Here is a 12,400-nt window from a genome sequence, read left to right on the forward strand (position 1 = left end):
GGGAAGAGGAGTGAAGTCAGACTCTCTGGCTCACAGTTACCTAGGTCACCTTAAAAGATCTTTTCTGAACATGGACATAGTTCCGTTCTTTTGGTTTAGGCACTTATCTGCAATCTTACATTTTGAATTAAAAAAATTATTGTTAATAGGCTAGAGAGCTTCTTGGTCATTTCTTTAACAATTTGTTCCCAGATTATCCAATTCATAAATGGCAACACAATATTACTGCAGACAGCATCCACTTGATTCCTCACAGACTAGAAGAGTTCACCATCTTTATCATACAATAGGTGCAACACATCATTACAGGCAACATGATTTTTGTTAACATTCTTGCTAGCTTTTAGTGGTTTTGCTTAGCAGTTATTGCAGCATTCATGGCATTTATTTTTCTCTCACCGTATCTGTTCTTAGTTTTTAGTATTCAAACTCCTTTTTAAGACAAAAGCATGATAGCAAGCACTGAATGAGAGCAAGTTTGAAAAGGCAAAACCAGCCAAAGATGCCTTATTTAAGAGCAGTATCATGTCCACGGCCTTATTTTTTGTTCTGTTTTAAAGTGAAAAAAAATCCCACTGGAAGAACTTGTGCTTTCAGTTGACAAAAGACAATACCATACTTCCTCTCTGGATCAGATCAAGCATGAAAACGGTCAGTGTAGATGTTAACATAGGAGGAAAGTACCCAGGAAAACTCAGTGGTTTTTACATTAACTCAGTTAATGTATTACTGTGTCAACAATAATGCCAGTAAGTGAATGTTTGGCAAAATAACAGGCAGGATACTGTGCTTGCTGTCACTGGTGCCCATCAGCATCAGTATGACTCAAATTAATGAAGGAGGACACAAAAACTAAGAGACTTGGTCAACAGGAGATACATGACATTGTACCAACGTTTTCTTAGCTTTTATAGCCCTCTGCAGGAACATGACCAAAGAGTGAGTTTCATAAGTAGCTATCACTGCACAGTTATTGTATTTTCTACTGCTAAAACAGCTTGTCCTTTATTTAAACCAGTTTAAAGTATGTTATGCTAATAGGAAAAACCTGCTTCCAATCAGACAGAGTAGAGGGAATAAATCTGCAATGAAGTCAGTCTTCCCCTCCTTTTCTCCGCTTTAGGTGCTGTGCAGTACCAAGATGCAGCAATAAATTGGGCCAAGTGTCATTTGCCAGTCAAGAAAATGTTTACTACAAGCATGGTAAACAGAAACTGCACAAGCATTACCATCTGCACTGCAGTGAGCAGTGGCAACGCCCTGTATGAAACAATGCTTTAAAAGTCAAGGAAAAAAAAAAGAGTTATTTTTCAGGCTGTGTCCTGTTAGAGACCAGTGAGCTGTCACAACTACTTACGAATAAGCAGCTCATCTCCTGGCAACAAGCTCAAATCTCATTTTCATTGGACAGGACATATGCACTGTTAGTAACTCTTCCGAGATTTTCAACCTTTGAAAACTTAATTTAGATACGCCTTAAAGCTTTAATTTAGATTATTTCATAGGTACATTTAAGAATTCTGTGAAACCAGGACACATAATATAGTCTTGTTTATTGAAGACCTATATTTTATATATTTAAGTCTGCTGCTGAGGATGTGCATTGGCATATATAACATAATTTGACTGAATTTTCCTGAATAGAAGAGATGCTGCCTGTCAGATTCAGGATTAGTTTGATTGTCTGTTAACAGAGTATCAGGTACTTAATAGCCCTCGTGCTCTACTTTAAATGAGATTTGAGGATGGATTTATCCATGTGAACTATATTACTATTTTGCCCAGAAAGATATGTCATTTTGATGGCTTTTAAAAAGATGAAAAAGACAGTCATGTAAACTAACTGCTTTATATCTAAGGCTCGCAAAGGTAGACAAAGTAAATCATTAATCTTTTTTTTTTATATTGCAAATATCATAAATAAGTTTGTTCAACAAAGATAAAACAATAAGCTACCCTTTTTATTGTACTAATAAATCATCAGCAGACAAGAACACTTTGTTATAGTGGTCTAACTGTCCTCCTGATGCTATCACACAACAGCCATTAGAATAATATTCACTTTGTTTTCCTTACTTGATGCCGTTTCTCAAGCACAGCCATGTGCACTGCACAACAACCAACCCTCTATCCATCTCTGGGCTTTTGTCATTCCGTGCATTATTGCTAACAGGAATATTTTATTTGCCACCACCAGTCATGCCAGAAGTTTTAATGATTTGTGAAGCTCCACTTCATGAAAAAAAGCAAGCAGTCAACAGGTCACTTGTGCACTCTCTCCTCAGACAAATGCTGTTTGTACCAGATAATGCTTAGTTAGTCTAAAGGCAAGATGGGGTTACTCCTGCACACCCTACAAATCTCTTATGGATTTGACTGCTAACAAAGGACTCTAGGCAGAGTGTGTAGGAATTATGTTCTTATCTCAATTCTCATTCGCTTTCTTTACAAACCAGAACACATGCAAGAAGTGGAAATAAACCCTGAATCCTGCTGTAAACAGCTGCAGATAAACTTTTGTAGGGAGGAATCCAAAAGCCATGGGCTCAATGTTTGGTTTTGTAACAGACTTCCTATGAGATGCCATAACAGACTTCCTATGAGATGCCAGTTAAAAGAGTTAAATCCAGCTTTTCAGAGACCCCTGCTAGCTATGGCATTCCTTCTTCTGGTTCATTTTGCTTCAGAAAATGTGCTGAGTTGTCAGAAGCTTTAAGGACTGTTAAGTGAGGGCCATAGGCACTCACAGTTTTAATTGCTGAGAAAAGGTAAAGTCACACTCCTGATCACTGAAGCACTCCAAATCCAGTGACTATCTCCAGTATATTTATCCTTAAGTCTATCCACTTTGTAATTACTGACGTTTGAAACTAGCATGATAACATGCACTCTCACAAGAATACTGTAAACTTTCATGAATGAACATTTATGGGACACATGCCCAATACAATTCTACAGCAAAGATCAAGAACAGAAGGTTCATCCTGGGTACTTATAAACACAGGTGTCCCACACACACACACACACCTGCCAAGTCTCCTGCACAGAAGGCATGAGTGATGATTAACTAGCTCTTCCCCTGTGATCTCCCCTCTGGCTGGGGTTGCATTTCATGCATTTGCAGGACAGAGCACTACTTCCCAAGCACCCTGTGACCTACTGACCATCTCAGATCTGGAACAGAGGAATACTGGTAGCACAGTACTACAGTCAGCATACACACCTCTTTGGGGGAAGCCCTCAAAACAACCATCTTGGAAGATGCATTCTAGAGCCTGTGATACAATTAAAAAAAACCCCAGAGAGCAAGCACATAAAACAATGACTTCTTAATGATCAGCAAAAAAAATATGCTCACCCATTGAAATAAGCGCAGAAGAATTTTGTCTTTCTGTATAGACTAGGGCTCTATTTACATGTTTTTGTGTTATTTCTTCTTTAATGCCCAGAAAGTCAGGGAAAAGCCACACATTTAAAAGTTACATTGTAATTTGAATAAAATTTAGGTACCTGAAACAAGGTCTGCAGTGAATGAAAATAAATCCATGTAACACCATGTTCCTCTGACTCTCTTAGGCTCAGTTAACTACAGCTCCCCAGTCTTCTGATGATGATGTGCATTTTGTGTTCTGCTTTCTCCAACCTGAAGACACAGCTGTAGCAAATGCCTGGGTATGTTTGCTCCAGGTACTTTCTCTCAGTGTTAGAGGATTTTATTTCCTGCTCTCAGTATAAACAGGATCTTGCTCAACTCCTAACACACACAATCATGAGAGAGCAGAAAATAAAGTACACTGGGAACATACGAGGGAAACGCCAAAATTCTTAACCTAAGCTGAAACTGCTATTAGAAGGAGTTTACCAACTTGGTGGCACCCCAGGTGCCACCAAGCCTCAGAAGGGGTCCATGGCATTGAGGGCTTGCCACCACAGTGAGCCACACGGTGTCACAGACACAAGTGGGGCCGTAGCCACGGGGTAAAGGGCAGATTTGGCATACAGAAGGTAGAAGACTCCTTCTGCAGCTGGGGAGATGCTGATAACTCCGTAATGATGGGCTTTTTTTTGCTTGTCTAGGATTGTCTATTATTGGGACCACTGTGAAGAGATGATTATTCCTGTAGATTTGCTAAAAAACCTGGACTTTATCTATTTATTATTCAAGAAGTTGGACAGACACTTGGCATGTAACAAGAGTATCACGTTCATTCCAGCAGTGCGTATAGTCAATGCCAGAGGCTATTGGGCAGGAGCCACAGAGGAGAAGCAACAGCAATTCACCAAACACAATTATAAAAATCAGATTTTGAACACAGAGCACTCAGCTCTGGTACTCTTTATCTTATTTAAGCTTTATTGCTTCTACGATCATTCACTCTGTTTAATTACAGGATGATTCGGCACGTATGCAACATTTGGGCTCTGCAGCTGTCATTCCCTCCCTCCTTGAACAAACTCCCATTTGGAGAGCAGAAAGTTCATTTATAGTGTGTTCACAAAGACTTGGAAGTGAAGATGCTGCTCCTTGCAGGGTTCAGCATCTTCACTGCTGTCTTTTGGATGGGTTTCAGAAATGAGGAACAGTGGATCCTGCAAGATGCCCTAGAATCTCCATCTGCCTTTATGAACTCAAAGTTCACACAACCAATATGAAGGACTGCAGCTGCTTTCTGCTGGCATTGTCATCTACGAAGTCTTCCTCGTCCTGATTGCTCCTTCACTACCCAGGTGTGGGGACAGCATAACAGAAGTTATAACTCTTGGACCATTTCATGCAGCACACCACGAGACAATCCAATTTCTGTTGAAGATTCCAGTGCATTACCCTACATCAGGTTGTGGCAGATCTTTTACTGTCTTAGGCCTTGAGGACACTGCAATTCCCAGTCTCGTGGTAGCCTACTCTCACAAATTCTACATTCAGACACTCTCATCATGGATCTATTTTGTAACTTCTCCTGCAGCTTATCACTGCAGTCTGTTGGCAAGCTTTGTTGTTTCAGCATTAACACAGAAAGATCAGCCAATTCTTTTCTACTTCATGCCATTCATTCTTACTGTTTGCCTGGTTGTTGTTTTTTGCACCAGGAGTTGCGAGTGTTCAGGTCAGGCAGTGATTTTACAAAGCAGTGCTCCCATCCTCCCTCAGCAATCAGTATCAGCTACCCTGAAGCCCAAAAATAACCAGATCCACAGATCTGCGACTGAAAGAAGTGGAAGAATTTATAATCAGTCATATACAAAATAAAGATCAACTAGATTATTTGTATTGTGAAAAAGAAAGAATTTACCAATACCAACATACATGGTGAAGTGAAAACCTCTTGTTACCCAGAGAAAAAGCAAGCACCAAACATGACTGATCTTGAATAAAATCTTCAGCCACAAAACTAGATAGACACCATAGGAGATCAAAGAATTCCAGAGCCACATCCTGAGAAACCAGTTATACACTATGGCTGATTTCCAGGCAAACTCCCTGGAAAAAGACTTTAAAAGACCGTATGAATAGACAGCTCCAATCTAACAATAAGAGCATCCTTTTGCTATAGCATCCTTGCAACAGCACCCTTTTTTTTTTTTTTGTGAAATGCAAGTGGCTTTATCTTGTTCTAATCTCTGAGTATACATGATACTCTTTCACTAAGCATTTCTATCCTGATGCTATTACATACAATAGAGTGATACCAAGATATTGTCCAAGACAAATAAAATAAAGAAAATCATAAAGAACATAACATTCTCATACAGTCAGTCTAGAGAATAACTTGGAATAAACAAAGAAATATACTGTTCTGGGTAAAATGCTAAGTAATGCCTTGCTTGGCATCAAGAAAACAAATATCTTAATGCAGCCACAAAAAAAAAAAAAAAAAGATTGCTTTTTAGTTTTGTTGGGGAATTTTGTTGTGTTCTTTTGTCTGCTTGTTTTTTTAATTAATGTAAGGCTGATTTTCATCCTAAACTGCCATAGTCAACATTTACTCCAAACTAGACATAGAGAATATTTAATTTCTACTTATTTCTGTTATAATATCAACTGTATCATAGTGCTGTATTCCCCACCCCTCCCCCAAGCATAATGAAGACCATATCTAGTTCTTAAAGAAATTAAAGGATTGTTGCAGGGATTACTGAGAAACAGTCTGGCTCAATTTAGATAAGAAGTAATATTTTAGCACCAGTATGTCATTTTGGACTGTTAACTCCATTTGACAGATGAAAAAGAGGAAGCATCATGGTGCCTCTGAACTCAGAAGGTGGAAGACTTGTAGTTCACACACTTCAACTACAATCCTGTTTGATCAAGATTTAAAATAAAGATTTTATACATTCTATCATAACCTAGAGTGGAAAATAGGAGTGCCTAGTTCTCACAGTATGGCTTCCCAGCCACTTTCTACTAAGTGAGTCTCCTAAACTCTGTACCTCAAAAAATATTTTACTAGTACCTCCTTATTGAGTACGGGCACAATGAATTTTGCACTTCTTATTTAGAGACTTTGGTACTTAGAGATTATGACTATTAACATACAGCTTAATAAAGATAGCAATGAGTGAAGTAAACACTTTGCATCGGTTGCTCAGGGAAAACTGGGAAGGAAACTCTGGCATACAGAAAAATACAAAAGAGCCTGCCTGGACAGGCTGAACTCTAATCTTCAAGGTCTTTTCTAACCTAGACGATTCTATGATTTTATGTCATACAGCATTCCTGGGAGAGATCATACTTTTTTCTTCTGCTTTTTATTACGTCTCTTTTTCTTTCTTTGGTTTGACAATATAATTTCATAATTTCAAAAAATCTCCAGTATACAGTATACCCCACTCATACTGAGGATCCTGTTTGCAGCTCTGGGGTCCCAAGACAGGAAAGAATGTGGACTTGTTGGACTGGGTCCAAAGCAGGGTCACATAAGTGATCAGAGGGCTGCAGTACCTCTCCTGTGAAGACAGGCTGAGAGAGTTGGGATTGCTTAGCCTAGGGAAGAAAAGGCTCTGGGGAGACCTTAAATGAGCCTTCCAGTACCTAAAGGGGGTCTGGTTTTCAAAACAGATGAAGAGGTCTTTCTACTATGGCCTGTAGTGACAGGAGAAGAGTCAACAGTTCTAAAACTCAAAAGACAGTAGGTTTAGACTGGATATAATCACAGAATTGTTTAGGCTGGAAGTGACCTTTAAGATCACCAGGTTCCAAACCCCTGCCACAGGCAGAGACATCCTCCACCAGATCAGGCTGCTCAAAGCCCTATAAGGAAAATATTTGCTACAATGAGGGTAATAAGGCTACCCACAGGTTGCTCTGAGAAGCTGTGGATCCCCCAACCCTGGAGGTGTTCAAGGCCAGGTCAGACAGAGCTCTGACAACCTGGTCTACTGAAAGGTGCCCCTGCCCATGGCCAGGGGTTTGGACTAGATGATCTTTAATGGTCCATTTCAACCCAAATCATTCTATGATTCTATATTCCACTATTTTAGCATATATTCATTATATATTTCAATAAAGTACTTGGAGAAAAGCTGCAGGCTAAAAGAATCTCAAAAGCAATGACAGATTGAGACCTCATTCCTACATGGGAGCTGAGGCAAAGGCGGCACACTCTTAGATCTAATAACGTACACCCAGCCAGACACCAGATGGCCTGTCCACGATCAGCCAGGAAAAACGTATTGTGCAGAGGATTTAAATAAGGCCCCCCCAGACTGCAGACCTACAACCCCTGTCACCAGATAAATATCAGTGTTGTTTCAACCAGAAAAGACTGAAACAGACACGTGGGCAAATTGTCCACTGTGCCAAGGTTCACAGGCATATCTTATTTTCTTTTATTCAAAAGTTATTCTGACATGGAAAAATGGAGAAAGATGTTGCTTTTTCCCAAATCATAGAAACAATTTTGTCTTCCTACATTAACAGAATGGTACAGCAAGGCAAGACAACCAAGACATTTGCATGAAAATGCATTCTTCTCAAGCTTTAGTTTTACATGCTCATCCTACACAGAAGTCCAGCATAAATTCCCACAGGGAAAAGTTTGAGCTGTTAAAAGATTTACAGATGTCATGTTTCACAGGGGAGGCCTGTGATTCAACATGGGACAGGACACGCCCACAGCATTTTCAGCCAACCTGTGTCAGTGGCTAAAAACAGCAGCTTTATTTTTGGTTATTTTTCCCCATTCACTGCAGTGAGTAAGAGGGAACTCCCACTGATAAAAGAAAGTACAGCAATACTTACAATCTTAATATGAAAGGCTTGAATTTTTACCATCAACTGTAAGCAGCATTATTAAAAACACAATCACAGTTGACCCTTCTCTATGTAATACCAGTAACATGACAGTTAAAATGCAAATATAGCATCAAGACCACAGAATCATGCCAACAGACATGCTAAATAATTTTTTAAAATTCATATGTTTTCAATAAAAGCACTAACAAGGACAGTTTTATCTAAGTTAATAGTCTGCTGTACTAGAAAACTATAGTCAATATCTACCATGATGATTCAATCAGATAAAATCCTATCAAGCCCTCCCCCTACAAATGGTGAAACCATAGAGATAAACCATGATGACTATCAAATTCTCCAGATGTGGCCATTTAAAAGTGATTAAAGTTCCACAGTTGATGCTGAGTCTTGGACACTTTCTTTTATGGTTGTCTCTACAGCATCTTTAATAAGACTAAGTAATTATAGTAACATTAAATAAGAATGGTTTTTATAACTATTACCAAAGAGCAGTAACTCCTGTTGCTGATATATATATATATATTTATATATTAAAAGGAGAAAACCAGAATTAATTCAAAGCAGCCTGTATTGGACCTTACTTTAAAGACATCAAACAAGACACAGAAGAGTATGGAAAACAGTACAAAAACATTCTAGCAACAGTCTTGCAGAAGTAGAGGCTTGGAAGAAGGGAGATGGGGATTGAAATACCAAGAAGGTCTGGTAAGTGAATATGAGCAAGTAAATTATAGCTTGATGAATGAAGTCTATCACTAGATAGAGATTCCCTTAGAGGAATAAGTCCATGTGCATGTCCACAACCCTGACCTGGCAAAACATCCGAACAGTTGATAACAGGCTTGTCTGTCTTAGCAGTGGCTAAAAAGTGCCTCCTCACGTGTCTGAATGCAGTAAAAAAAGAAATCAGGCATGCCACAATCCTGAGTTAAGGAATACCTTCCCTTCTTGGGAACAAGAGAGAAAAGACCAGACTGGAAATCACATCTCAAAACAAACCTGTTTCCAACTCCAAGGAGTTCCCAGACACAGGTGTCTCTCCTGGGCTCAGTTGCTGAAAAGCCTCAGATTCCCTTGCTTGTCATATTCACAATGACAAATTGCAGAGAAACACCATCCAACTTGGCAAATGATGTAGTCTCTCAGATACCCAAAGCAATCGTAGCTGCCACACTATTTTGAAAGAAATGCAGTCTGAACACTTTTTTTAGCAGTTGTTCCTTAGAAAAATAAAGATGATTCATAGGGACATTTGACAGGAATAATCTTGTACCACAAGTCATGAAGCATTTGAAGACTGTTGGAGAGAACAATGCCATAGAAATCTTCTTAAAAACAAAAGACAAACCAGTGGCGAATATTTAGGAAAGACAGAGGGTAGATGCTTTTTAAGAAGAAAAGAAACGAAAGCTCTTTAAGCAAAGGAGTTTGATCTGACTCTACCAAGCAGTTAGAACCAACTAAAAGAAGGAATACTCAGCTTTACAATTGCAGGCAAAGCACGTGTTTTGGCAGTACCCATCTGCATATTGGGGCAAAACAGTTCTTGATCTACACAAACAATCCAGCTACAGATGTGTGATCTTTGCTTTTTCTCTGAGGTTTTTCATATTCACAGTAGATGCCTCCAAGGAGCATGCTCCAGTTTGAAGGAGGTGAAGCAGTAGCACTTGATGAAAAATGAACCACCCATTTCTCTCATGGTGTACACTGGATTTTTGCTTTGCCACCAAGCTCTTCTTCCAAAGGAGAAGACACTCATACAAGAGAAAATTTACAGATCCCAGGATGATTCCAAAGACCTAAAGAGTCAACTAACTTTGGATTTTCTCTTGGTTATTTTTAGGAGTGTGGGTTTAATATACCTGAGAACCTGATGATATGTATGCAGTGCTTCCCCAAACAAAGGAGGAAGATACTTATGAACATCTGAAATTGTATTGAACCTTAAGCCATGATATATGGCAGTGGGCTACAGAAGGGTCATGAAAAATAAAGGACAAAATCAAAGAAATCAGACAGGCAACAGATTAAAGACAGGTAGCTGCTAAGACATGAGAAGAGCTATAACTTAATCTGTAGTTTGGGTCAGGCTCCAGCCTTGTCAAAGAATGTGAAGTAAGAGGTCACAGCAATGTGACTGTGGGACCAAAGAAGCCCATGGTCGCAAGTTTTTAGGTAAAAGCATTTTTTCAGTATAAGCATGTCCTTGCATACATGCTCAGCAGTCTTTGATCTTTTTTAATAGAAGTTTCAAAAGTAGGACAAAATTGGCCTGCTATTTATCAGTCTGTCACTGAGAAAGTGGTAAGGAGATTGTGTAGTGCTTTGATGAAGCAAACCTACAGCCTTGCAGGACAAGTGACAAACCTATTCTTTCTCCCTTCATGAAGTTACGGAACATCAAAACGAGTTATTGTTGGCATGAGAAGGTTGACATTTCACTTGACATTTCAAGTTGATGCTTATTTGAGTAGATATCTTCTGAAAACATCTTGATAAAAGAAACATTTCAAAGCTCTAACAAAGGGTCCTAAATGGTGCCAGATCTGCAGAGAAGCAAGCTTTAAAGATTCATACTCTAATAATTTGGTTATTTTGGACAACTGACTCCTGTAATTAGTTTGTAAACTGCTGAGAAATCAAAATTCTAGAAAGGTCTTCACAGAATACCTTGAATTTCACAGACATCTTCCAGTCTCCTTACCTCTTGTCCTGAAAGGTAGTATGCTGCTAGAAGACCGCCAATGAAGCGAATGTTGACCTCAAATACAGACACTTCGGAATTCTAGAAGAGAAAGGAAGAATAAATAATAATCAATTTCTTATTCAAAGGAAAAAAAAAAATCAAGGCAGAGGCAAGTAGATATCCTAAACCAACCTACATGCAAGGGGCTGTACTGTTTCAGTTTCTAGATCCATACTGAAATTCTTGTGCACATCTTCATTACATCAAATGATAATTCTAATTACAGCTTCAAGTGATTTTTTTTTAAATCAACTTAGTTTTTCTCCTGCCCTCTACTCATACTATCACCACAAAGTGCAATTACAGTAATTTGGGGATGGTGGGAAAGAAGGCAAAGACCATACATTTCCATAATTCAGCATCTTTTCTCTTATGTTTAAGCATAACACCAAATCTTCTAGGTTTACAGGATAAAGCAGAATAATAACTACAGAATTCTCATAATGCACTTTCTTAACCTGAATTACTAATGAGCAATTTAAAATTCAGAGCTCCATTTTAACACTTTCTGTCTAGAAACAGCCTTTATGTATTTAATGTTATGACAAGAAATACTGCAAGACCACCGAGAAACTCAGGAGAACAAACCATTTTATTGCCTTCCTCCACATTAATATCCTCAGGCTAAATTCAACAGTATCTTCTGACTCATTTAATGACAGAAAAATTAAGAAGAACCAGGTAGTTTTAATATCTTTCTGACTCCCTCTGTGCCCCATTCACTCATTTGCCCACATACACTCCATCTGTCTCCCCTGTAAACTTCTCTTCAACCCATTAGACACAGAAATGCAGTTTTATCAAGAGATTTTGAGATGGGGCAGACTTTTCCTTTTATCCAGAAAAGTCACTAGAATGTACACTGTACAAGCTGACTCACCAATTCACACACAGATGAAATATATCCATAGGTATGTCTTTCCTTTCATGCTATTTCCAGGGCACCTCCAGTATATCATGCATTTTGCTTGTGTCCAAAATCAATGCATTTTGCATGTATTACTTATTTCAGAAAGATTATATGAGTACTTTAAAGATTTCCTCAAATAGCACTGATGATTAAAAACCTAAAGTTTGAAATACTCCCAAATATGAGTTTTTAGTAAAGGCTGTTCTTTTTTCATAAACAAGTGATAAAAGAAAAATAACACCAATGCAGCATATGATTCCACTTAATAGCTATTAAAGTCATGAATCACACATGCAATGGTACAGTGTGAAGTGAAACAAAATATTTCCATTTCCAAGTAAAACAATCCAAGAGGAACAAATTTACGTATTTATAAACTTCAAACCATATAAGGAAATTACTCAAGTCTAGTGTATACACAGGACAACTCATTAACCTTCAGAGATAGTTTCTCATACATAGGAAGACCTAATTGAACCCTAGTGGG

General features: G+C 38.5%; 1 protein-coding gene across 1 annotated transcript in view; it reads right to left on the reverse strand.

The window, feature by feature from the left end:
* Positions 1-12,400, reverse strand: part of MAN1A2 (mannosidase alpha class 1A member 2) — a 134,333-nt gene that overhangs the window by 58,509 nt on the left and 63,424 nt on the right. Inside the window, exon 5 of the mRNA XM_027730364.2 lies at positions 10,962-11,042. Within this exon, the coding sequence (XP_027586165.1) occupies positions 10,962-11,042 (81 nt within the window). The remainder of the gene's footprint in view (positions 1-10,961; positions 11,043-12,400) is intronic.

Source organism: Pipra filicauda, unplaced genomic scaffold (assembly GCF_003945595.2).
Source record: "Pipra filicauda isolate LSUMZ 115617 unplaced genomic scaffold, ASM394559v2 scaffold69_size3009148_pilon, whole genome shotgun sequence".
Lineage (NCBI taxonomy): Eukaryota > Metazoa > Chordata > Aves > Passeriformes > Pipridae > Pipra > Pipra filicauda.